Here is a 26,498-nt window from a genome sequence, read left to right on the forward strand (position 1 = left end):
ACCGGTTACTAGTGGTGTGCCGCAAGGGTCGGTGTTGGGGCCTCTCCTTTTTACCTTGTACATCAATGATTTGGATGATGGAATAAATGGTTGTGTGGCTAAGTTTGCGGATGACACCAAGATAAGTGGAGGAGTAGGGAGCATAGAGGAAATAGAAAGAATGCAGAGGGACCTAGACAGTTTAGGAGAATGGGCAAGAAAATGGCAGATGAGATTCAATGTTGAGAAATGTGCAGTTGTACACTTTGGAAGTAGAAATAAGCGGGTAGATTATTATCTAGAAGGAGAGAAGATTGATAGTGCGGTAGTACAAAGGGACTTGGGGGTACTTATACAAGATACCTTAAAAGTTAACCACCAGGTTGGATCGGTGGTTAAGAAAGCGAATGCTATGTTGGCATTCATCTCGAGAGGTATAGTGTATAAAAGTAAGGAAGTGTTGATGAGGCTCTACGGGGCGCTAGTGAGGCCTCATTTGGAATACTGTGCGCAGTTTTGGGCCCCGCATCTTAGGAAGGATGTGCTGACGTTGGAGAGGGTTCAGAGGAGATTTACGAGAATGATTCCAGGAATGAAAGGGCTTAAGTATGATGAGCGTTTGTCGGCTCTTGGACTGTACTCGCTGGAGTACAGAAGGATGAGAGGGGACCTCGTAGCGACATTTAAAATGTTGACAGGTAAGGATAGAGTAGATGTGGCTAGGCTGTTTCCCTTGGTGGGCGTGTCCAGGACCAGAGGGCACAATCTTAGAATTAGAGGGTACAGTTTCAAGACAGAGATGAGGAGAAGTTTCTTTACCCAGAGGGTGGTGAAATTGTGGAACTCCTTGCCACGCACAGCAGTGGAGGCCAGATCAGTGGGGGTGTTCAAGGAGGAGATAGACAGATATCTAAATAGTCAGGGTATCAAGGGATATGGGGATAAGGCTGGCAAATGGGATTAGAATAGTTTTTTTTCTCTCTCTTTTTTTCCCACCCCATTTCTTTTTCCCTTTTCCTTGGAGCAGACTCGATGGGCCGAATGGCCTGCTTCTGCTCCCTTATCTTGTGATCTTGTGATCTTGTGAACTTTAAAGTTTGAAGACTATAGACTTCCTGTAAACATCATGTAATGCAATAAAACACAGAATGGCAGAGAATGTGTACAATACTGCATCAGCCAGAAATGCACATACTGAAGACAATATTCACTGACCATGCTTACCTTTGTAACATGCTTCATGCAGTACTTGAATAAGTAGTGCTGAGATTTCTGCCTTGCACTGGTCCAGCTTTCCGATGTTGTGTTTAGAGCCACCAGAAGCAAACAGTGGCTGGAAGTAGAAATGATTGCTCAAGTGAGTTGCAAAGGTTTTCCACAATATAGCTTTGTATTTGGAAAACAGCAGAACCTTTTCTTCACAGTGTGTGTAGTCTTGCCGATGTACAGATTTGCTCATGAGAGGGGAAACTAAAGGATTTCCAGTTATTTCATCATTCTGTTTGGTTTTTAAACTTTGATGAGGGTTATTTTCTGTTGAAAAGATGGTGTGTTGCAACTGCAGGTCTTCTGCTTTAGTTTCCTGTCGCTTATCCTTCTTGGGTCTATTCAGAATATGTTGCCACAATATGTTGGTTGCAACAAGGCCATCAACAATTTTGTTCAAAAACATTTCATCTTCCATGCAGAAATTTTGAATGGACTTCTTACAACTACAAGGTTTCAATTCTTGTTGGCTGCTTCCTAATTTTGGTTGACACAGGGTATCTTCTTCACCACAAAAAATATCACGACTACTTGCAAACCTAAGAAATGAGAGTTTTATGTTTTCCCAGTCTAATGCTGTGAGATTATGATGGCTCACAGCTAAAAGAAATGTTTTATTCATCATTATGGTATCATAAAAACAACCGGCTGCAATTCTCCCTCTTTCATTAGCTAAAACCTTCAATACTCTCTCTATCAGAAATGGTTCAATTTCCCAGTTCCCGCTCTGTTTACACAATGTTCCTTTCAGTCTTTGACACAGTAAATCAGATTCATTTATATTAGTTTCTTCAATAGAATTATTAAGTTCAAAATATGGCTGCGGTATTTTAGATTCCGATACAATAATATTGTATATTTCCAAACCTCGAAAAAATTCCCAAAGCGATTCTGAGGGTATGCTGTAAGGGTCAGCATATGCTAACGTACAAAGTACTTTGGAAATATATTGCTCCATGAGAAAAGCAGCATTTATGCTCAACAATGTCAAAGTTTTCTTCATGCGAATAAAGAATTTTTTCAAATGCAACAACTTGCAATTTAACCATGGGTCATTCTTAATTTTTTCTTCTAAGCATTTCCAGTGGCTTGTATGGCATCTCAGTTCTTCACACAGTTGTCTAAGTTCCTTCAGAGATGTGGCATTTGAATGACTTATGTCCACATTCACATTTTTGGACTTTTCTTGCTCTTGCATCAGCAATTGCTCCAGTTTCCTTATAAAGTTAGATGCTCCCCTTAGATTTTTGACATATGCTTCATTAAGAAGAATACAAGATCTATGTTCCAATAGTTTCCTAAGTTTTGCATAATTGTTTCCTAAGCTTGATATGACTTGATGATACTGAAAGTCAGTAGTGCCCAAAATATCCATGGGTAACGATTTCATATGACCATGAAATAAAGTACCTTTTAAACTTTGTTGCAGATGGCAACATTTACCCAATTCAAAAACAATCTGCTCCGCCTCGAACATTCTCCCTGAAGAACATCTGCTATCAAGGTCCGAAGCAAGCAATCGATCATCACTATCTGCTTCAGAACAAATATCTTCTGCTTGGTGCTTAGCCATTAGCCATCTCCACCCAGGTTGAAGACGGTTCCAGAGCAGAGTTTCAGCTTGTAGCAGAGATTTGGCAAAAATGTTTTGTGGTCCTAAATATGGAAGTAAAGAATAATTTAGCTAATATAGAAAGGGTGACAGTAATCTTTTAATAAAATTATGTTAGAACATGCCTTTTTAGATAAAATTAATCATCACACCAGCTACCTTCTAAGATAGAGGAAGGTTGGTGATAAACTTTGACTTGTATTGATAAATCATACAAAAGTGAACTTTGTTACATTTACAAGGCATCCAAGTCATACAGTAATTGAGTTACACAGCACAGAAAAAGGCACTTCGTCCCAACTCGTCCAAGCTGACCAAAATGCCTATTAAGTTAGTCCCATTTGCTAGTCAATCCATAGTCTTCTCAAATGTAAAACTGCCCTTTCCCAGAAGAAGAAAAGGCTACTGCAAGGAAGAGTGCAGGTTCAAGAGAACACTAGCGTCATAAAGAAAAGGAAAGAATACAGGGTGAAAGGCAATAGGAAAAAATTAGGTGTAAGGCAATAGGAAACAAAATGCAAGTGAAGTAAAATCAAGCAGCAAATCACCAGAATATTATCAAGATTTAAGAAGTTTAATCGTAAAAAAAGTTGCACCATTTTGTTAATCTTTATTTGTACTCAGATGGTTGGGGTATCACATTTCTTAAATGATAGAACATATTGAAAATGAAATAAAGAGCTAATGAAATGGTTTCGTCTGAGAGCAAGAGAGCATTATAAAATTAGAGCTTAGTCACTTAGTGGTGAAATCAGGAAGTGCTTATAGGAACCTAAAATACTGCCTTCCAAAAGGCTGGTTCAATTGATTATTTTGGTATCAATTGACAACTTTTTTCTTAAAAATCCTTAGCAAGAATATTGAGCAATGTTGGGAATGTGCTTAAAATACAGATAAACCACGATCTAACTAAATGATAGAATACATTTGAATGGCCAAATACGTAATTCATCTTCTAATTTTTCTAAATATATATCAAGGAACATTAAGAAAAACAAGATTTCTTTATTAGTCACATGTACATCGAAACACACAGTGAAATGCATCCTTGCGTAGAATGTTCTGGGGACAGCCTGCAAGTGTCACCACACTTCCGGCACCAACATAGCATGCCCACAACTCCTAACCTGTGCATCTTTGGAATGTGGGAGGAAACCAGAGCACCTGGAGGAAACCCACGCAGTCACGGGGAGACCATACAAACTCCTTACAGACAGCGGCCGGAACTGAACCCAGGTTGCTGGCACTGTAATAGTGTTATGCTAACCACCACACTACCGTGCCGCCAAAAATAAAGTTTGTTAAGATAAAATATTGAACATAGAAGACTCTGCATTTAAAAGGAAAAACAGAGGCAAGCAAAAGTACTTTATTTATTTTTGCTTGGTACAAGTTAATCAAATAACTGAGTATTTTAACACTCTAATATGAGGACTTAATGAATTCAAAATTCAGTTATATTTTTCACCTCTAAAAGGCAACAGGTAGAAAATATAATCCTTTCATATATGAGCCACAAGCTAAAAGAAATATCTGGCACTTCTTAAATTTATTAGCAATCTAAAGATTAATCTTTATTATTTTAAATAAAAGCCTGAAAGACAGCAATGTAAAATTATACCGAACAAGAAACCTACTCAAATTAATTTGCTGACTCTTTGAAACAGTTATCAAATTAGTAGTGATGAAGGACTGAGGAGTTGCTAGGGTTTTTTTCAAGAAAGGCAAGGTGATAAACCAAGAAATTACAGGGCAGCCACCCTAAGCTTACTGGAAAAGAAAGCAAACTTTCATTTGGAAATGCTTGGGTTAAATTATACGTGCTAGAGGATTTGAGTTTGGCAGCTGTTGTCAAGGAAGCCTGAACAAGTTGCTGCAGTGGATAGCACTTGATAAGATATTGCACAAATGGTTGTTGCAGAAAATAAGGCATTCATAGAGTCCTAGAAATTGACGGTACAAAAAGAGACTGTTACTATATTGTAAATTTCTATGATACGAATTAGTTCCACGAGCATTTTCTTTCCCCACAGCCCCCACAATGTTCCCATTTCAAATGACCTACTCCTACATCTGTTTTTTATATCCTTTCATGGTAAATGTATCTTCAGTTTTAATGTTACTATTTTGGTGTTATCCTTTCTTAGTGAGCGATTGTGTTTTTCAAATAACAGACTGAATGCAATTTCAGCACCAAAAAATCCTCACACATCTGAAATAAATTGTCCTGTTTATTGATGTTACAAAGATGTTCTTGCCAGAAAAGAGTTCCCACAATATTGTTGTAATGGAAAAAGACATGTAGTGAGTCATCTGGAATGAACTGCTTGAAGGGATAGTGGAAGCTGACAATAATAATATGCAAAATGGAATTATATAAATATTTGAAAAGGAATTTGATTAAGCTCCATACCAGAGGCTTGGAAATATATCAATGTTATCAAGAGACGATGGAAAAAAACGATATGGAATAATAGATTAGATAGCGCAAATTTACCTGATCCATTTAAATGATTGAGTTTGTCCTTTTGCAGAGATTCATCTGGTCGTGGAGAGTCCTTTGGTGGTCTGGATGTCAAGGATTTAAATGATGTGTATGTTCGCTTATTGTCCTCTGTGACTATAGCATTCTGGAAGAAATAGGTTAAATCGTTAAGTTAAAATAAAGAATTCTAATTACAGAGAAAAAAATACTGCTGAGACAAGAAAGAGAAACATGAGTACAGTGAAAATACTTTCCTCTTGCAAAACCCATTTAGCTACTGAGAGCCTTTCCAGTATTTTGATGACAAAGATCTTGGTAACAGATATACCTTAAAATTTCCAATGGGAGGCTGAAGGGCGTGTTCCTGTGCTGTACCTATGTCCTATATCACTGGATTAGGGAGGGAGAAATAATCCAAATATCAATTTCCTGTAAATGTGATGATCAGATGTTAGAAGACTGAAAGAAGCCTGGAATAGCTCAGCGTAGAAAGAGGCCATTTGATTCATTGAGTTATGCTTTTAAAATATTTTTCTCAAATCTCTGGGACTTTCCATACATTCATACATTTTTTTCTCTTTCACATATTTAAATATACACTGCCAATCTACTCAACATCTTCTCGAATCTATCTACTAATTTTTCCATCTCCTTTTATTCAACGATTCCCTTTGAAACCATTGTGATCATGAATTCTGCATGCAAGGGAAAAAAAAACATTGATAAACCTGTGTATTCAGAAGTCAGTTCATTAAAGTGCAGCAATTTTAAAGCATTTAATACAGAAAACAATCACAAGATAAAAGATTGGAAAAACAAAATCTACATATATTATAATCCCCTTACCATTGCTCACCTTGAGTCTAGGGTTGCCTAGCCCTGTCAAGTTGACCTTTAAAGTTTTAACAGTAAATCTCCTCAAGTAGAGCCGATCAGGACAGTTAAAAATGTCAGAAATGTAACTGTCAATCATAAAGATGAAAAGTGGTGCAATGTGAGTTATACAACCAGGTTTTCATCATTGTAACAAGCAGGCGACAAAAAAAATCTAAGCATTCCTCCAAAAAATAATGCATCAAACTGATTATCTACATTTAGCTGTAGAGTTGGGCAATAAAACTGTTGCTGCCATGAGAAGGCTTCGACCCAAAACATCGACTGTCCATTTCCCTCTACAGATGCTGCCTGACCTGTTGAGTTCCTCCAGCTGTTTGGTTTTGAATATAACAAAATGTTGTGAAATGAAAACGTTAAAACTACAGCATTGGAACATAGTCAAAACCACCTGGACTTTTACCTACACAATACTGATAAAACAAAAGGAAGACCAAAAATGCTTAAGTAACTGAGTGCAGTATTGCTTTATGAGGTATATTTTGCAATAATTCGCCCCACTGATTCCACAATATCAGAGAAAACTTAACTATGAGAAAAGACAGGCAGCCAATATAAAGGGGAATCCAAAAATATTCTGCAGGCATGTGAATAAAAAGAGAGCTGAGGCCAGTGAGAGACCACGAAGGAGATGTAGTCATGAAAGCAAAAGGCATGGCTGATGTACTAAGTAAGTACTTTACATCAGTCTTTAAGAACTGCAGACATCCCAGCCATAATCTTCGGAATATCTACAGATGAATTATGCCTGAAGACTAGAAAATTGCAATGTGGGAAAGTTCTAGAAACAATAATCCAGGACAAAATTAGCAATCACTTGGACAAGCATGGAATAATTTTAAAAAAATACAGCATGGACACGTTGAAGGAAAGTCATATCCAACTAAATTTATGGAGTTCTTTGATGAGGTAACAGAGACAGTCAATGAGAGAAGTGCCGTTGATGTGCTATACATGGACTACCACAATTTATTTGATCAATTGTCACATGATATGCTTGTCAAGTTTGAGGGCCCCTTTCATTAAGTTGTTTAGTAAGAATTCTTTTCATCAAGCTTACTTTATTTTCAACTGAGGAAGCCGCTGACATTTCAAGTGTCGTTGGAAATGATGATTCATCACCTATGGAAAAGGAAACTTATTATGTTACTTCAGTAAATACCGTACTTGATTTTAATCCCATCCCTGTTGAATAAGAACAAAAGAGACTTGCATTCTTGCAGTACCTTTCACAACTATTGGCCACTGCAAAGCACTTGACAGCCACACGTTTTAAGTGGAATCATTATTGTATTAAAGGGAACATGGCCATCAAACTGCATGCAGCAAAGACACAAAAGATCTACAGGATAAATGGCCATTTCATCTGTTTTAGCTTAGTTCATTAACAGACAAATATTCACTAGGTCACATGGAAAATTCATGTTGTCTTCTTTGAAAGGTGCTGTAGAATTTTTCATGCCAAGATAAGCCCTCATTTCACAATTTATCAAAAGTCTATTAGAATTCTGGGCTTAACTTAACCTTGCTAAAATGGCAGCCACATACCCCGTTAAAATTTAAGTTGTAAATTATTCAACACGTTGGGACTATATTTTAATCTAAAGCATTTAAATGGTAATTAGCACAATTACATGAGAAACATTATTCAGAATTCCTTTTAAAAAAAAGCTCAGTTATCCAGCATTTCACTAACCAGCACTTCAGGGGAGTGCCTGGGCTGACACTGGGGTAACACTGAGTCAACATGCAGACTGACTTCCGCTCAGTGCTATGTCCAGGCATCCCCTTCTTATATCTTGCCTGCTGGGTATTGCTGATTGCCAACTCACTAGTGAGTACGGCAGAATACTGCATCTCGTTTCCATTTTTTTTTAAACAACCTTTTATATTATTAATTATGTGACCAAGCAGCACCTTGTATTCCCCATAGATGCCAGATAGTAAAGCTTTTACTGTATATGGTTTGGTAATTCTAAGACAATTAACTTCCGAAAAATAAGGAAAATGAAAGCAGAGACCCACAGGCTTTCAAACAAACTCTGTTCTCAGCAGAAGATGTGCAGCTGTTGTTTGTGAAGAATTTTGGTGGACAGAGTGTACTCATAAGGAGAAAATAAATCACAGTAACCCCCAGCTAAAGGTTAACGTGAATTCTAGTGTAGAAGCAGACTATTGTACTCTATGAACTAGCTATTGTGCATAATGACCATCTGGCCTGGTTAATTGAAAGAGCTACAGTTTTAACAACATATGCTAACTTTGGGAACCAGATAATGTGGGGGTTTAGGTTAACGAGTAGACATGCATGGGCAAATATGACAGCCTGTATAAGCAACAAAGAACAATAGGTCAAAGGATCTACAGTCAGCTATACGAGGTAAATTTTGCCAAACTTAATCAAATGAGGTGGTCTGTTTATAAGCAATAAATTGTTTGACAGACACTATGCTGCAATGTTAAATATATCATTTTATTCTGTACCCTCATGGAATTCAAACTGGCAGGACTGATTAATGAATATAATACGTACTTTTGCAGCCAAAAATCTGTTGAAGAGTGTTCAATGCTAGTTATTTATATAGGGTGTAGGTAGGACTGCACCTGGTGTATTGCATTACTTTTGGTCTCCTGGATGTACTTGCCAGTGAGTGCAGAGATTTTCTACACTGCTTGCAAGGATGCCGGGCTTGACACATGAGGAGAAATTAAGTAGACTGGATCTGTAAATCAAAAAACCTGCAGATGCTGAAAATCTAAAATAAAAGCAGACCAAAAACATTAACTTCCCACAGATACAGCCTGACTTGCTGAGCATTTCCAGTTTTTATTTTAGACTGGGACCGTATTCTCTGGAACATAGAAGAATAAGAGAAGATTGCTTTGAAACATACAAAATTTCATGAAGAGTAGATTCAAGGAAGTTGTTTCCCCAAGCTGAGTAGTCTAGGACCAGGGACACAGTTTCAGAAAAAGGGACTGATCACTTAGATGAGAAATTTCCTCAATTAAGACAGACAGTGAACCGATGGAATTCTCTACCCTGGAAGGCTGTGGAGGCTCAATCTTTGCGTTCATTCAAAATACAGATCCCTAGATTACTACACACTGAGTGATTAAAGGGATATGGGAATAGTGCTGAAAAATGGAGCAAAGGGAGAAGGTCAGCCATGGTGTTAATGAATGGCGGAGCAGGCATTGGGGACCAACTCCAGCTGCTATTTCTCAAGTTCTTTCCTAGAGTTCCATGTGAACCTGGAGATCCAAGAGGCACAAGAGAAGACCAACTGGAAATACTTAGAAGTCCATTGGTCCAAATCATAGCTTTATCAACTTGGGACACATTTCTGTCATAATTGAACATTACTCGTCTGTGAAAATCAAAAAAAAACACAGATGCTGGAAATCTAAAATAAAAATAGAAATGCTGGAAATACTCTGCAGGTCAGGCTGCATCTGTGGGAAGAGAAACAGAGTTAATGTCTCAGGTCAAAGACACTTTGTCAGAACTGGGAAGGAGAAAAAAGAAGCTTGTGAAGCGGCAGGAAGTGCAGGGGAGAAGGACAGCTCTGACAGGGTAAAACAAGGGTGACCATGGGAATAAGGTGTAAGCAAGATTGAGAACACAGCAAAAAAATGTGGGAGTTGTGAAATGCACAGCTGGGAATTTCTTCCACAGATTTCTCCACGGATGCTGCCTGGCCTACTGAGTTCCTCCAGCATCATCATGTTTTTCTTTTCATAGATGAGAGTTTTACTGAGGTGGTCACACCCAGGGTATAGGCTTCAGATAGATGGGTGACCACCAGGAGAAGTAAGGGGAGTAAGCAGTCAGTGCAGGGTTCCCCTGTGGCCATACCCCTCAGCAACAAGTATACCCCTCCGGATACTGTTGGGGGGGGATGACCTATCAGGGCACAGCAGCAGCAGCCAGGTCAGTGGCACTGTGGCCAGCTCTGCGGCTCAGCAAGGAAGGGTAAAGTCAGGCAGAGCAATAATGATAGGAGACTCAATAGTGATTATGTGGCTACAAAAGAGACACCAGGATGGTGTGTTGCCTCCCAGGTGCTAGGGTCGAGGATGTCTCAGAGCGGCTGCAAAATATTCTCAAGGAGAAGAGTGAGCAGCCAGAGGTTGTGGTGCACATTGGCACCAATGACATAGGTAGAAAGGGAGAAAGAGGTCCTGCACAGTGAGTATAGGCAGTTAGGAAAGAAGCTGAAGAGCAGGACCTCTAAGGTAGTAATCTCTGGATTACTCCTGATGCCATATGCTAGTCAGGGAAGGAATAGGATGATAGTTCAGATGAATGAATGGCTGAGGAACTGGTGCAGGGGGCAAGGTTTCAGGTCTTGGATCATTGAAACCTCTTCTGGGGCAGGGGTGACCTGTACAAAAAGGAACTGGAGAGGAACCAATATCCTGGCTGGGAGGTTCACTACTTCTACTTGGAAGGGTTTAAACTAGTTTGACAGGGGGGATGGGAAGCAGAGCACCAGGTCTGAAAATGCAGGGATTGAGAGGAAGGTAGATGTCAGGGCCAGTAAAAAAAAACAGGCAGGAGCAAAGTAATGGACACAATGGGACGGACAGTTTGAAGCGTGTGTATTTAGAGCATGGATCAGTACATGGAACTATGATGTTGTGGCCATAACAGAGACTTGGTTGAGACAGGGACAGGAATAGGTGCTTAATGTTCCAGTGTTTCGATGTTTTAGAAAATATAGAGAGGGAGGTAAAAGGGTGGGAGGTGTTTGGGGGGGGGTGGGGGGGAGTTGCACTACTAATCAGGGACAATATCACAGCTGCAGTCAGAGGGGACATAACGGACGATTTGTCTACATGGGTAGAGCTCAAAAATAAGAAAGGTGCATTTACTCTGATGGGAATATACTACAGACCCCTAATAGCCACCGGGACATTCAGGGACAGATATGCAGGCAGATTTGGGAAAGATGTAAAACTAATAGGGTTGTTGTCGTGGGGGACTTCAACTTCCCTGGTATAAACTGGGACCTCCTTGGTGTAAGATATTTAGACAGGGTAGAATTTATTAGGTGCATCCAGAAGGGTTTCTTAAGTCAATATGTAGATAGTCCAACAAGAGGAGGGGCTGTACTGGACCTGGTGTTGGGTAATGAGCCTGGCCAGGTGACCAACCTTTCAGTGGGAGAACAGTTAGGGAACAGTGAGTGCAACTCCCTAAGTTTTAAGACAGCTATAGATAAGGATAAGTATGGACCTTGCAGGAGAGTATTAAATTGGAGCAGGGCAGATTACGAGAGCATTAGGCAGGAGCTAGGGAGAATTAATTGGGAAGAGCTGTTTTTGGGCAAGTTCACATCTGATATGTGGAGGGTGTTTAAAGACCAACTGCACAGAGTACAGGACAGGTATGTTCCAGTAAGAAGGACAAGTAAGAGAACCTTGGCTGTCGAGTGAGGTGGTGAATTTAGTCAAGAAAAAAAGCTTAGGAAGCTAGGATCAAACAGAGCACTTGAGGATTATAGAGAAGCCAGAAAGGAACTCAAGAAGGGAATTAGGAAAGCCAGAAGGGGCCATGAGAAGTCCTTGGCAAGTAGGATTAAAGAGAATCCCAAGGCATTCTATACATACATCAAGAGGATAACTAGGGAGAGGGTAGGACCACTCAAGGATAAAGGAGGGAGCATGTGCTTTTGTCCACCTATCACTGCTCTGCTTTTCTGTCCAATATATTGGGCTTCCCCTTTCCCTATCTTCAGTCCTGAAGAAGGGTTCTGACCCAAAATGTTGACCACCTGCTTTTCTCCACGGGTGCTGCCTGGCCTGCTGAGTTCCTCCAGCATCATTGTGTTCTTTATTCAATCCAGGCAATATCCTAGTGAACCTCATCTGTGCCTTCTTCAAATCCATCGCACACTTCCAATAGTGTGGCAACCAGAACTGCACACAAAACTCCAAATGTGGCCCAACCAAAGTTTTATACAGTTGCAACAATGACTTCCCAACTTTTATACTCAATGCCCCGACCGATGAAGGCAAGCATGCCAAGTGCCTTCCTTATCACCCTATCCGCTTGTGTTGCCACTTTCAAGGAGCAATGGACTTTAACCCCAAGATCCCTCTGTACATCAATGCTCTGAAGGGTCCTGTTACTTGCTGTATACTTTCTACTTGCATTTGACCTCTCAAAATGCATGACCTCACACTTGTCTGGATTAAACTCGATCTGCCTTTTCTTCACCCAAATGTTCAATTGATCTATATCCTGCTGAATCTTTTGAAAATCTTCCTTGCTATCCAATTTTTGTCATCTGCAAACTTACTAATCAGACCACCTATATTTTCATCAAAATCATTAATATATACTACAAACAACAGAGGTCCCAGCACTGATCCTTGCAGAAAACTATTTGTCACAGAACTCCAGTCAAAAAAGTGGGACTTGAATCCATAACCTTCTGATTCAGATATTCCAATTCCACCACTGACCAAGAAGGTCAACTAGCAACCGAACAAAAGCGGAACATTTGTGAAGCAGTGAAATCAAAACAAATAATTCAGTACAAGATTAAAAATCCAAAAAGAAAATTAAAACAAACTAGTTCGATTAAAAAGTACCAAAATTAAATGCAAGTAAAATAAACAAAAACATAGATCTGCAATAAAAAAAATTAAACAAAAAGTCCTAAGGACGTTTGCTGATCAGTATAGAAGGAAATGAATTCATCTTTTAATTGGCAGATTAGATTGTTTAAAAATCTTTAAAGATACTAACAAAATGGAAATGAAAGATCCAAATAAAAAGAGATTATAAAGCATGAGAATATTAAATAAATCAAATATATCAAGGGCAAATGAATATCGGCCCTTAGTTATGTGGAAAGTCAAGATAAAGGGAGGGAAAAAGTTTAAGGGTGGCAAACTAGAAGAGGCTCAATCAGAGAGCAAAGATGAGGTCTGAAAGCACTGACGTATGGGGGAGACGAGATGTAAATGCAATTGATCCAAGAGAAAGGACAGTTGTGTCAGAAATCAGATGGAGATGTTAGGGGAATCTGGCTCCTCCTCCTCTGTTCAGGTACATCTTTTCTACAAACTTTCATTTGTGATCATGACCTGCAAATGTCCCTTTAAGAACTGCTGGACTGTATATCTGATTATGGTTGGAATAAAAATTTCAGTTATTTGATGGAAGGTGGATAGATAAGGAAGCTATGCTAAACTTGTATTGAACCTTAATTAGACCACAAACTTAGATTACTGCAGACAGTTTTCGTTTTCAGTTATAAAAAGGACATAGAGACAATGGAGGGGGTGAGCGATTAACAAGGATCATCGAGACACAAGAGACCACAGATACTAGAATCTGGAGCAACAAACAATCCGCTGAAGGAACTCAACAGGTTAAGCAGTATCTATGGAGGGGATAGGAATTGTCAACATTTCTGGTCAAAACCCTACATCAGGAGAGAAAGGAATTTTCTACGTTTTGGGGCAAAACCTTGCATCAGGGGGAAAAGGAATTGCTGACATGTTGGGTCGAAACTCTGCATAAAGGGGACATAAGGTTTCAACCCTTAACATTGACAGTTCCTTTTTCCCTCCACAGATGCTGTTCAACCCACTGAGTTCCTTCAGCAACACACAAAAAATGCTGAAGGAACTTAGCAAATCAGGCAGCATCTATGGAGAGAAATGAATAGTCGATGTTTCTGGCTGAAAACCTTCATCAGGTCCCTCTCTGGAATTTATTCAGCAGAATGTTTGTTAGTAACAAGGATGTTACCAGAAATGCAAAGGTATACAGATCAGGAAAGGATGAACAGACTGGGTGCCTTTTCCCTTAAGAAATGGTGGGTGATGGGTGAGAGAGAGGTCTTCATAAATCTATTAAAAGTTTTTGAAAGAGAGAATGTTTCAACTTGCAAGAGCACAAGAGGCTAGCATTAATGATAGTCACCAGGAAATCCAATGGGAAAGTCAGAGGAAACTTTCAAAAAACTCACAATAATATAGACACATTTAAGGGAGAAGTGAACAGAGGTTTACACACACAGAATTAGATGAGGAAAGACAGGAGGAGGCATAAGTGGAACATAAATACCAGCATTGACTGGGTCTGCCAAATGACCTGTTCTGCACCATATATCTTATGTAATCCTATATGTACTAATGGTATACTGTGTCTCAATTCTTACAATGCAACTACATATTATAAAAGGGTGTAAAACAGGAAGTGGCACTGACTAATCAAGAGAAATTATATTGAAGCTTATGTATCTGTAACCACGAGACTAGCCACAGAGAAAGATTACAATGGTTTTCTTGAATTATTTGTAAAGGAAAATTGTCGAGAACTGGAGAATAGTAAAGGTAACACTCTGTTCAAAAAGATACATGTTAAACCAACAACTGTTGCTAATAAACTACGTCAGCCCATAGTATTGCAAGAAATTACCAAGTACCAGGTGGTAAGCAAGTTAATTCAAGTCAATCAATATGGATTTCTACAAGGTAAGGGATAAATTAAGAAGGATTAGAACACTTGCTTAGTATACTTCTAGTGAGTTCCTTCCTGATTTATCTACTATGAATCTGCTTTATGGCTATTGTCTGCAAAGTCTTGAGACTGATTTTTTTTTAATGTCTTAGTAATCAGAAGTCAAAACTGCACTCAAATTGGGGTCTACCCAGAGCAGATTAGAGTACAGGTGACCCATGTTACAACCATGTGGGTAATGGAAATTTGCCCTAACAGAATTCACAAATCACTTCCCAAAAACGTGTGTGAAAAAAGTAAATATATAAACACAGTTTTTTATTCCACTCACCTTTCCTGACATATCTGCAGATGATGGGGGTTCACATTCCAGAAAATAATGAGACAGATCATATTCTAACAATGCAACAAATTCTTCCCCTCCCCACCCCCCCAATAACACTGGTTTGCAAGTTTGGAAATAAAAAACAATGACTAAAAACAAAAAAAAAAGCACTTATTTAGCATCTTTCAGAACCTCAGAGCAGCCCCAATGAAGTAAATGGCTTGCCATACTTGCTATATTGAGGACTTAGCATAAATAACACAAAATGTTCTTCTGGTGTGCGAGGAATGAGCAAAATTAAATGATGCACGCTCACACATTTCTTTTTGGAACATAGTTAACTGTCATCTATTTTAGTCAAAATTTTGATTCAGGTGTGGAGTCAATAAAGAAAAATTGCACTGTGGTTCCTTACTTGATTCCAAGGTGCCTTCAGTTTCCTTGCACTCTGCTTCAGCTGGAGAAACTCTTTTCTGTCCCAGCAAGGGACCCAAAGGAAGCAGGAAACCGCCAGATGTTTGTGACATTCTCCAATGATGATGCTATAATTCAACTTTGAACGTTATTTATCAGCTCCTGAAATGCAAGCATAAGCAATGACTTGATGTAAAAATAGAGCACATTTCAACACTAGACATAAAATTATTTTTCTGGTAAGTTAAAATACAAAGTAAAACCTAAACTAAAATTAAGACAATCCATTGTTTGCAGCAGGACCATACGAGATATGATCAGAAGGCTCATTGGTTCCTTATACAAGTACCAAGTTATATATTAAATGACATCAGAATCCTAGTAATCTAAAATTAAAGAATTTCAGATTTCCAGCATCTGCAGTAAAACAGAAAATGCTAGACACACTGAGCAGCTCAAGCAGCATCATTGGAGAGAAAAACTCCAATATTCTGAATATTTCCAGAATTTGTTTTTTCATTTCATAATTTTACTGCTGTGCTTTATATATCACACAAACTTGAGATTATGCTGCAGATCCTCCATAGTATCATACTAGCTCAATATCACATATCAAGGAAGTACAACAAACATAAATCTATTGCTCTTCTGTAAACTATACCAACAAAAACCTGTTTGATTATATGGGGGAAAATACAGCACTGAGGGAATAATGCACTGTTGGTTATATCATCTCTTGGATGAGATATTAAGCCATGGTTCTGTTTGATTTCTCAGGTGCATATAAAAGTTCTATAACACTATTTGAAGACTGGGATATTTTTTCTCATGTCAACATTCACTTCTCAACCAATATCACTAAAAGAGAAGGTATGGTCATTGACCACATTGCTGTTTATGGGATCTCATTACATACAAATTGGCTATTGGTTCCAACATTAGAACAGATACTTTAAAAATGACTTCAGTACAATGCAAAGCACTTTTGAAAGTGTTGTAAAAGTTGCTGTACAAATACAAATCTCTCTTTTTTGGATACTGCAGTAGGTTGTCACATTATACTTTTATCCAGGAACCTGGGTTCAAATGCAACTGAAACTAGCTGACCCTGCAGGCACACCAAATTAGTTTAAGCACTCCTTGTACATAGAAAAATGTCTGTGCTGCTGGACAGGAGTTCCTCCGATAAGTGTCCTGTACCTAACCATCTTCAGCTGCTTCATCATATATCCTTCCATCACTCTGTCAGAAGTGTGGCTGCTCAATAATGATCGCACAATGTCCAATTCCATTTGCAACTCCTCAGCAAAATCAAAACAACATTCTGGCTTGGGCAGTGTGGAAGAAATTTCTTGACATTAGATGTTCAGGTGTTTATATATCTAGTAACTTAGTACAGGATGAAATTAAGACAGACATTCAGAGGAATCATGGTTCATGTGAATATAGTTTTAGAATTAGAGAAATATATAGTGGTTTCATGGATAGATCTCTAAATTATAAGCTTATACAAGAAACAGAGTATAATCCAGAGAAGTTATATTTAAATTCCATTGAGCCACGAGAGCACCATAGACCTAATTTTTTGAACTCCCCATATCAAAAAGAGCATGCACACAAAGGATGCATGATTCATCCTAGAACTAAAGGGAATAAAATTTGAGAAAAGATTGAATCCTTTCACTCTTTAAAAAAAACCACAGGGGCAAAACATTATAAATGATTAAATTATTATGAAAAGTTTGGCCAAATTAGATCCAGGCTTTTCCAATGCATACAGAACTTAAGCACAAACACTCATGGGTAAAAATTAAAGGCAACAAATGTAAAGTGGAAATGTAGGCCAAACTTGTTTACTAAATATGCATTAAGATTGTAGGGCAGGTCATAGAGTTACAAAGAACAGCAACCGACCCTCAGCCCAACTTGTCCATGCCAACCAAGTTGCCTGCCTGAGCTAGTCCCGTTTGCCTGTTTGGCCCATTTCCCTCTGAACACTTCTTTGGATATATAACCTTGGGTAATGGAAGAAGAAATCTTAGAAGTTTTCTTGACAGAATTCAGCAGGTTCTTATCAACAACTGAGATTCAGGGTTATCAGAAACATATCTAGGTACGACTGATATACTAAAGATATACTGAAGGTCTTTTTCCAACCTCAGAATGTTACCTGACGCTAATGTAAATTTTACACTGAAGTGAGCTGCAATGGGTTTCAAAAAATATCTTGCCCTTGTCAACCAATGTAATTTAGGATAATTAGTAATGCTGCAAGGGGCAGCCATGGAAAGGTGTGTAGATCTTCAAACACCTGAAACTTTTATTAATTTGTCCCAAGAATTCAAATTTCAGCACCTTTACTCTGGCCAGTTAAATTGGCATGGATCAAGTATTTAACCCGTATTTTCCCTCCTCCATTTACACGGCAACTCCATGCCTCACCTGAATGTCACCTTATAACTTCAGTTGATTAGCAGTAACAAAACCCTTGGTGCTATACTGATTATAAACAGATCCAGAAACTGGAATAATCCTCTCTTTAATTTGCTAACAATGAAGTTTTCAAATGGTAACTTAACATCTTACAATACTAACCATTCCAAATGGAGATCTACGAGCCTGGAATTTAGTGCTGCTTATTTTAGATGACAGACACTTATATATTCACATGGTATTCCTTTGTCTGATATTAGAATGCAAGTATTATCTGATTTTGGGCCATGAAAAGTCACACTAGCATATTAAACTGTTATCTGTTCATAACTACAACATTAGTCATTTCCTCAAGTATTGTTCAAACTAAGGTGAGGTTTTGAAAAAGAAACAAATTGATTTTAATTATTTATACATCTACTTCATTATAAATACCTACACAGTTAAAACTTTTTTGTCATCTTACTATTATCTTCCCAGTCCTATACAGGATAATTATTCCTTCCATTATAAGGAATAAATTATAATGGAAGAAATAAATATTTGCATAGGACAGAATATTTGTCTGCATTGAACAAATGCTATCAGTAAGCCAACAGAATTATTTAGAGTGCTTAAAAATAGACTTAATAGGATCAATCATCTCTATGGATAGAATTTGCTTGACATTGTTCACCTAATAATCTGTGCCACAAATAAGTCAACTAACATTCTGACAATTATATGAGACATACATTTCAACCTGCATCATCATCTTCTCTAACTATATCCTAATCCACCAGAGATTACAGTAGAGCAGTACAGAGTCAGAAGGGAGTGTTACTGGGAGTCCTTAAGATTGACTCCAAACCCCATTAAATCTCATGGCGTCAGGTGAACCACAGGCAAGGAAAGCTACTGCTGATGACTGTCCATCACCCTCTTTCAGCTAACTCAGTACGCCTCCAAGTTGAATATTATTTGGAGAACCACTAGGACACATAATACAGGCTGGATGGGAGATTTAAATGTCCATCCCCAAAAAGCTAGATAGTACCACCACTGATGAAACTAGGCAAGTCCTGAATGTCATGGCTTGCAGACCAGAGTTGCAAAGAATGAACATAAGAGAGCCTGAAAAACACAATGATGCTGAAGGAACTCAGCAGGCCAGGCAGTATCCGTGGAGAAAAGCAGGTGGTCAACATTTCGGGTCAGGACCCTTCTTTAGGACTGAAGATAGGAAAAGGGGAAGCCCAATATATAGGAGGGAAAAACAGAGCAGTGATAGGTGGACAGAAGAGGGGAGGTGGGATGGGCAGAACATGGTGATAGGTAGTTGCGGGTAAGAGCTAGTGATAGGCAGATGAAGGGGAGGAGGGGAGAACAGATCCACCAGAGGATGGGTCAAAGGTAAGGAGAGAGAGGAAAAAGAAGGGGGTTAGTAAAAAGAGAAAGAGAGGCTAGGAAAGGGAAGAAAAGAAGAGGCATTGTTGGGGGCGGAGGGGTATCTCTTTTCTTCCCTTTCCTAGCCTCTCTCTCTCTTTTTAACCCCTTTTTTCCTCCTTCTCCTTCCCTTTGACCCATGCCCCGATGGATCTGCTCTCACCTCCTCCCCCACACCTATCACTATCTCTTACCTGCATCAACCTCTCACCACCTTCTGCCCATCCCACTTCCCCTCTTTTGTCCACCTATCACTGCTCTGCTTTTCCCTCCCATATATTGGGCTTTCCCTTTTCCTATCTTCAGTCTTGAAGAAGGGTCCTGACCCGAAACGTTGACCACCTGCTTTTCTCCATGAATGCTGCCTGACCTGCTGAGTTCCTCCAGCATCATAGTGTTTTTCACCTAGATTCCAGCATCTTCAGTCCTTTGTTTCTCTAAGAGAAGAGCCTACTTGACCTCGTCCTTACCATTTCACTTGCTGCAGATGCATCCGATGATGACATTATTGGTTAATCCTTACAGAGGCAATATCTGAGCTTCACAAATGAGGACACTCACTGTGCTAAATGCAATAAGTTCAGGCAGCTCAAAAGTGGGAATCCATGAGGCATTGTGTACCAGAAGTACAGTTGTATTGCACCATAATCTGTAAGCCTGTGGCTGGCCATATTCCTCATTCTAGTATCATCATCAAGCCAAGTTTAACCCCTCATTCAAGCAGTGTAATAAAAACATGCCATGAGGCAGCATCAGGGGCATTAAAAATGAGATGCCAACCTGAAGCTAGTGTGCATGAACAATGGCAAAAGCAAAATGTTGTAGTGTGTGTTATCATTTTTTTTTAATGACTCTAAACAGTGGAAGTTATATATTGCTAAGAGCTAAGCAATCTCACAACCTACAAATCAAATCAAGGTTATCTGTTTCTACCACATTCAGTCAGGAATGAGGGCAGCCAATTGAACAATAACAAAGCCAAGGATGAGTCAAAAAGGCTAAAGGATCTGCAACTATTTGCAACCCATCATGGTCTCATGACCCACTGCTCTACTCTCTGTACACTCATGACTGTGTGGCTAAGCACAGCTCAAATGCCATCTTTAAATTCGCCAATGAAACCACTGTTGTTGGTAGAATCTCAGATAGCAACAGAGGAGTACAGAAGTGAGATAGACCGGCTGGTTGAGTGTGTGGCAACAACAACCTCGCACTCAACATCAGCAAGACCAAGGAGTTGATTGTGGACTTCAGGAAGAGGAAATCTGGAGAACACACACTGGTCCTCATTGAGGGATCAGCGGTGGGAAGGGTGACCAGCTTCAAGTTCCTAGGTGTCAACATCTCAGAGGATCTATCCTGGACCCAACACATTGATGCAATCATGAAGAAGGCATGCCAGTGGCTCTACTTTGTTAGGAGTTTAAGGAGATTTGAAATGTCATGAAAGACTCTTACCGATTTCTATAGATGTATAGTGGAGAGCATTCTGACTGGTTGCATCACAACCTGGTATAGAGGTTCCAATGCACAGAATCGCAGAGGGTTATGGAATCAGCCGGCTCCATCACGGGCACAACCCTCCCCGCCATCGAGGACATCTTCAAGAGGCAGTGCCTCAAGAAGGTGGCATCCATCCCTAAGGACCCTCACCATCTGGAATTGTCCTCTTCTCATTACTACCAATGGGGTGGAGGCACAGGAGCCTGACTACTCACACTCAATGATTCAGGAATAGCTTCTTCCACTCCACTGTCAGATTTCTGAATGGTCCATGAAACCCATGAACACTACCTCATTATTCCTGTCTTTTGCACTATTTATAGTGATTTTATGCCTTTGCACTGTACTGCTGCTGCAAAACAACAAATTTCATATCTTATAAGTCAGTGATAATAAATCTGATTCTGATAACAAACGTACAAAATTCAGTCCATCTGGGATCAAGAAACAAGTGAATCAACAAAGCCTTTAAACCCTAACTATAATCACAACTTTCATGCTGAAAATATGTTCCAGAACTAGCTGTATCTCTAGCCAAGCAGTCCCACTTCAGCAAGAACACTTGATCCACTAAACAAAGTGGAAGACTGTCCCGATATTTCCTGTCCACAAGAAAGAATATTTTCAATTCAGCCCCATCAACAAAGTCGTAGAAAATCTCATTGCCTGTGCTATCAGTAAGCATCCCTTCATAGTCATTGGTCAAAGTCCTGGTACTTTGTTCATACATCATCATTGGAGTAACGCAATCAGAAGGATTGCAGTAGTTGAAAGTAGCTGCTATCACCTTTTCCAAGGCGATAAATACAGACTTTGCCAGCAAGGCCCATACAACCATAAAGTCAAAAAAGTCAAGTTCATCAAAAACAATATATATTTAACAAATTATTATTTACTTTCATCCACCAGCCCAGATCTCACAATGCAAACACTCCAGTTTGGAGCAAATAAGGCGAGAGGAAATTTTATTGAAGTATAGAAGACCGTAATAGGTTTCTATACTGATGGAACGATCAGTGAAAAGCGATTTCCATCAGCAGATGGTTCAAAGACAAAGATTTAAAGTCTGCTTCCCAAAACAGAGGAGGGCACTGTGAGGAAATGTTCTACTTTTAAGCAGAAAGAGGTCTATGATTTGCAAATTGTTGCCCGTCAGGGTGGTGCAAACAGAATCAAACAAATTAAGGGATGAGCAACGATAGTAGTCTGTACGAGGGGTAATAACCTGCAGGCTCTGGAGAGAGAGCGGGGGGGGGGGGGGGTGGCAGGAGCCCCCGACAGAAGCCGGCGAGGACGCGATGGGCCGGGAGGCTCTCTTCCCAAAACCAGTCTATGCTGCTACCTGCCCGAGGGCCCGCAGCGCATCCCCACCCCTCACAGCGTTGCTTTTTTTACATACTCACGAAGAACTAAAGCACACATGGCTGACCTGTGCCCGTCAAGAGCGGCTCAGGTACGCGCCGCCATCGCCCACCCCGGGCAACCGCTGACAGAAGGCGAGGTGCGGAGACCAGGACCCTAGGCACGGCGCAGCAACGAGCAATCCTATTGGGCGGCCTCGCCTTAGCAACCGCACTCGGCCGCAGTTACCAAGTAAGGCTGCGATTGGAGGAGGAGGCGGCGGTGCGGGGGGCGATGGCGCGCCTGCGGCCGGGGAGGTGCGGTGGATCAGGTCAGATTCAACACCTTCCAGATGCTGGAAATCCGCAACAACTACAGAGAATGCAGAAAGCACTCGGTGGGTCGGGGAGCATTAAAGGGGGAAGTCGAAGCTCTGTGCCAAAGACCCCTTCTCTAACCACTCCGGTGGACTTTGTTTTTTTTGTTCTAATTGTATTCTTTCTTGTGTAATTTATGTTATTAATTTGTGTTTTTCTTTAAGTATTGTGTATCTGATGCTATCTGCCTGTGATGCTGCTGCAAGATTTTCATTGCACCTGTGCATACACGTACTTGTACATAAACTCGACTTTGACTTGAAAAGTGAGAAAACAGACATGTTAAATCACGGAAATAAAAACAGAAAATGCTGGAAAACAGGAGTGGTAACTTGAAAATGTTAAAGGCAATATTAAGTCGCTAGGGTTGCATTGTGCCTAGACTGGAAGATGAGGTTCTATCCCTCTATCTTATGTTGGACATTGTTGGAGCAATGCAAGAGTCTAAAGACAGGCGAGACTGGAAACAGGGCAGTTGACTGGAAGCTCAGGGTGACCTCAATAGAGGTGTTCTGCACAGCAGTTATCTGGTCTAAACTTCATTTCTCCAAGTGATCACATCGTGAGCACTGAATGCAATACACTGGATGGGAAGTGGAAGGGAGTTGCTGCTTCACCTGGAAGGACTGTTTGGGTCTATGGATGGTGAAGGGAACAGGTAAAAGGACAGATGGTACATCTCCTGTGGTTGTGTGGGAGAGTGGAGTGACGAATGGAGATGGAAGAGTAGACCAGGAGTCATATGAACAGAAGAGAATAGAATCATCATAGAGCATAGATACTTATAGCCCATAGATTCCATGCCAGCCATCAAGCAACCAGATATACTAATCATACACTAATTCCTTTCCCATCATTTCCTCCTATATCCTATCACTAACCTACACAGTGGGGGTAATATAGTGTTTAATTCACCTATTAGCCTTTGGGACGTGGGAAGCAAACTGGAACTCCTGGAGGAAACCTACATGGTCACAGGCAGCACATGCAGTCTCCACAAAAATAGTACTGGAGATCACTGGAGCTGTGACGTAGCAGCTCTACTAGCAGTGAAATGTTGCCACCCCAGGGAAGCAGAGTCAACGTAGAGAGAAGACAAGAGAATGCAGATGCTGCAATCTGGAGCAAAAACAGAGCTGCTGGCGGAACTGACCGGGTCAGGCAGGACCTGCTCTGTAGAGGGAAATGAACAGTCAACATTACAGGTCGAGACTCCAGATGAAGGAACCTCATACAAGTTCCTCCAGCTGGTTTTTTTGCTCCAACATAGAAACTGAGAATGCTTCAGGTTGATGTTTTCAGAATCAAAAGTCTTTTTTTGGTGGGGTGGGGGGGGGCACAGAGGAGGAGAATGAAAGGCAAGTTTAACAGGAAGGGAAGTTTACCTTAGCCAAGATCAATGTTCAGACCATTACTGTTTTTGATAAGGGGATGATTTAAAAGTCTAGATGACACAAACTTGGAAATGTTATAAACAATGGGGAATAGCAAGACTTCAGAAGCAAAAAGGAATGAAGAAATGGCAATACAAACCAAATGATCCAATTTTAAAGATGCAGTAACACCTGGGAATTTGTCCACAAAACTGAAAAGTTAAAAATAAAAGTAGAAAATGCTGGAAAATCTCAGCAGAACAGGCAGCAACTGTGAAAAGAGAAACAATTAACATTTCAGCTATGAATCCCTTCATCGGAACTGAGGGAAATAAGGTAGGCTAGGTAGCAGAGAAGGTGGAGTAAAGCAAAGCACAAAGCAATTTTCTCTTTTCCCTCATCTTCTTTATTCCCCCAGTTTTCCACAATGGAACAGAGCTAAACATTGGAAAGCCATTATACACGTTCTGAAACTGAACCAATGTTATTGAAATATGATCTAAATGTACAATCCTCCACCCTTTCTTCACAAGACTATGCAAATCTATTATTGAAACTCATGCATCTCTGTTCCACTTCATCCATGTTGGTCACCTCTGACAATCTAGTGTCCTGCTTGCCAGCCTCCTGCATTACACCATTTGTAAACTCTAGTTCAAGCAAAAAATTTTTTCTCATATTCTAATTTATACCAGATGACATTTATTTATCACAGCAGGCTTACTGACTTACAATGACAGTTTTATAAATTTCATCCACATTCCCCAATCCCAATCCCCAAAGCCCAAGCCCTTGGATAAGATTAACCTTCTTCAATCCCAGAACATTCAGATCTCTGCCTCTTATATATCATTTACTTTGTAACTGAAGAGACAACAGGCTGTTATTCTTTTCAATTCAAGTACAGGCCCATTCTGTGCAATAATTCTTCAAACAACCATTTCAGCAAACAATCCAGGGGATCTTCTCCACATTTCCTCCAAGGCAAATACACTTTTTCCTTAAAACTATGGTACAGGATGTGGTTTCACCATGACCCTGTTTAGATGTAGGAAGACTTTATCCCCTTTACATTAAAGGCCAACATTCTATTTTCCCCCAATTACTTGCTATAGTTGCATGTTATCTGTTTGAAGACACACGAGTATCAATTACATCATTCAAAGAATGGAAAAATAGATATTGAACCCAATTTCTTTTACATACAATCATGTTGACACAGCCTAATCATGTAATGCTTTAAGTTCTCCATTATTACTTCAACAATAAGATATCTTTATTAGTCACACATACATCAAAACACAGCGAAATGCACCTTTTGCGTAGAGTGTTCTGGGGGCGGCCCGCAAGTGTTGCCACACTTCCAGCACCAACATAGCACGCCCACGACTTCCTAAGCTGTACGTCTTTGGAATGTGGGATGAAACCGGAGCACCCAGAGGAAACCCATGCAGACACAGGGAGAACCTACAAACTCCTTACAGACAGTGGCCAGAATTGAACCCGGGTCGCTGGCGCTGTAATAGCATAACGCTAACCGCTACACTACCATGCCTGCCCTCCAAAATAAAAGCACAGGTGAGAGTATGCGAAGCTTGGCAGTGGAGGGATCCAAACCCATGTCCTCTCAGAGACTGGAGCCCAAATCCTGCGCCTTCAACAGCATTTTCTTACTTGGCTCAGTGTCAAATTCAATTTGACAGCACTTCCATAAAACACTTTGGGATGTCTCATGTTACTGTTGCTGCTAAGCATGTCACCTTCATACAAAGCCTTGATCTGCTCCAAGATGCCTTAAATTTTCTCCTGTTACTGGCAGAGATTTTCCTTCAACTGCCAAAAGATTAACTTCATTTAAAAAAATAGCTCCAAGTTCTGAAAACACAAGCAGTCTTGCTGAACAAACATTAACAGCTATCAAAAGTCAGTTTCCATAATCCATTCCCCCTCCAGTCCATCCTAAATAAACTCCAACCCCATTACTGCGCAAAACATTTTGCTGCTCAGTTGATGCAGGCATGATAATTTCACATCTGCGGGGAAAATATTACAACTTTCCTGAGATCAAAAAAGAGGGAACTGCACTTTGTTCATTAAGCTAACAGCTACCTGGAGTGTGCATGCATTTCTGAAATTCTGCTCATCACATTATGAGAGATGAAAATAGACACAATATGCACTTAGTGTTCGAACTAGTAACTACAGTTGCCATTATAACTATTTCATTGCATGTGTCATAATGAAATTTCTTAGCTTCACTTCGGGACTGTAGTTTGTCTCAGTTCCACGTGGCCAAGCACTTCGTGGCTGTATTGTTTAAAGACAAAACATGATTGCAGTCTACTAACGTGCAGTTGTCTAATAATTCCATCAAAAAGTCACATTTGCAGTTCAATCCCCAAATACCAGAAATAAGACATTTAAATAAGGTAGCTGTCCATTACACATAGATGACACCAGTGCTTTCTCTATTACACCACAAATGCAAAATGCATTTTTAGCCTATTAATTGTTATCGATTTCAAACTGATGTGATATATTTAAGACCACCAAATGAAGTCATGCAATAAACATAGAATGAGACTC

At 39.9% G+C, this 26,498-nt stretch overlaps 1 protein-coding gene across 4 annotated transcripts in view; it reads right to left on the reverse strand.

The window, feature by feature from the left end:
- ccdc142 (coiled-coil domain containing 142) overlaps window positions 1-22,380 on the reverse strand; it is a 104,068-nt gene extending 81,688 nt beyond the window's left edge. For 3 of the 4 annotated variants that reach the window (XM_052033691.1, XM_052033681.1, XM_052033663.1), the window contains exons 1-5: window positions 22,251-22,380; window positions 15,462-15,622; window positions 7,297-7,358; window positions 5,355-5,487; window positions 1,204-2,901 (exon numbers count right to left, since the gene is read on the reverse strand). In XM_052033691.1, the coding sequence (XP_051889651.1) occupies window positions 1,204-2,901; window positions 5,355-5,487; window positions 7,297-7,358; window positions 15,462-15,573 (2,005 nt within the window). In that variant the 5' untranslated portion in view covers window positions 15,574-15,622; window positions 22,251-22,380. Of the gene's footprint in view, window positions 1-1,203; window positions 2,902-5,354; window positions 5,488-7,296; window positions 7,359-15,461; window positions 15,623-22,224 lie in introns of all 4 variants that reach the window. The other variant, XM_052033672.1, reaches the window with a different exon arrangement.
- Between the last annotated feature and the right edge of the window lie 4,118 nt (window positions 22,381-26,498).

This window comes from Pristis pectinata, chromosome 2, assembly GCF_009764475.1.
Source record: "Pristis pectinata isolate sPriPec2 chromosome 2, sPriPec2.1.pri, whole genome shotgun sequence".
Lineage (NCBI taxonomy): Eukaryota > Metazoa > Chordata > Chondrichthyes > Rhinopristiformes > Pristidae > Pristis > Pristis pectinata.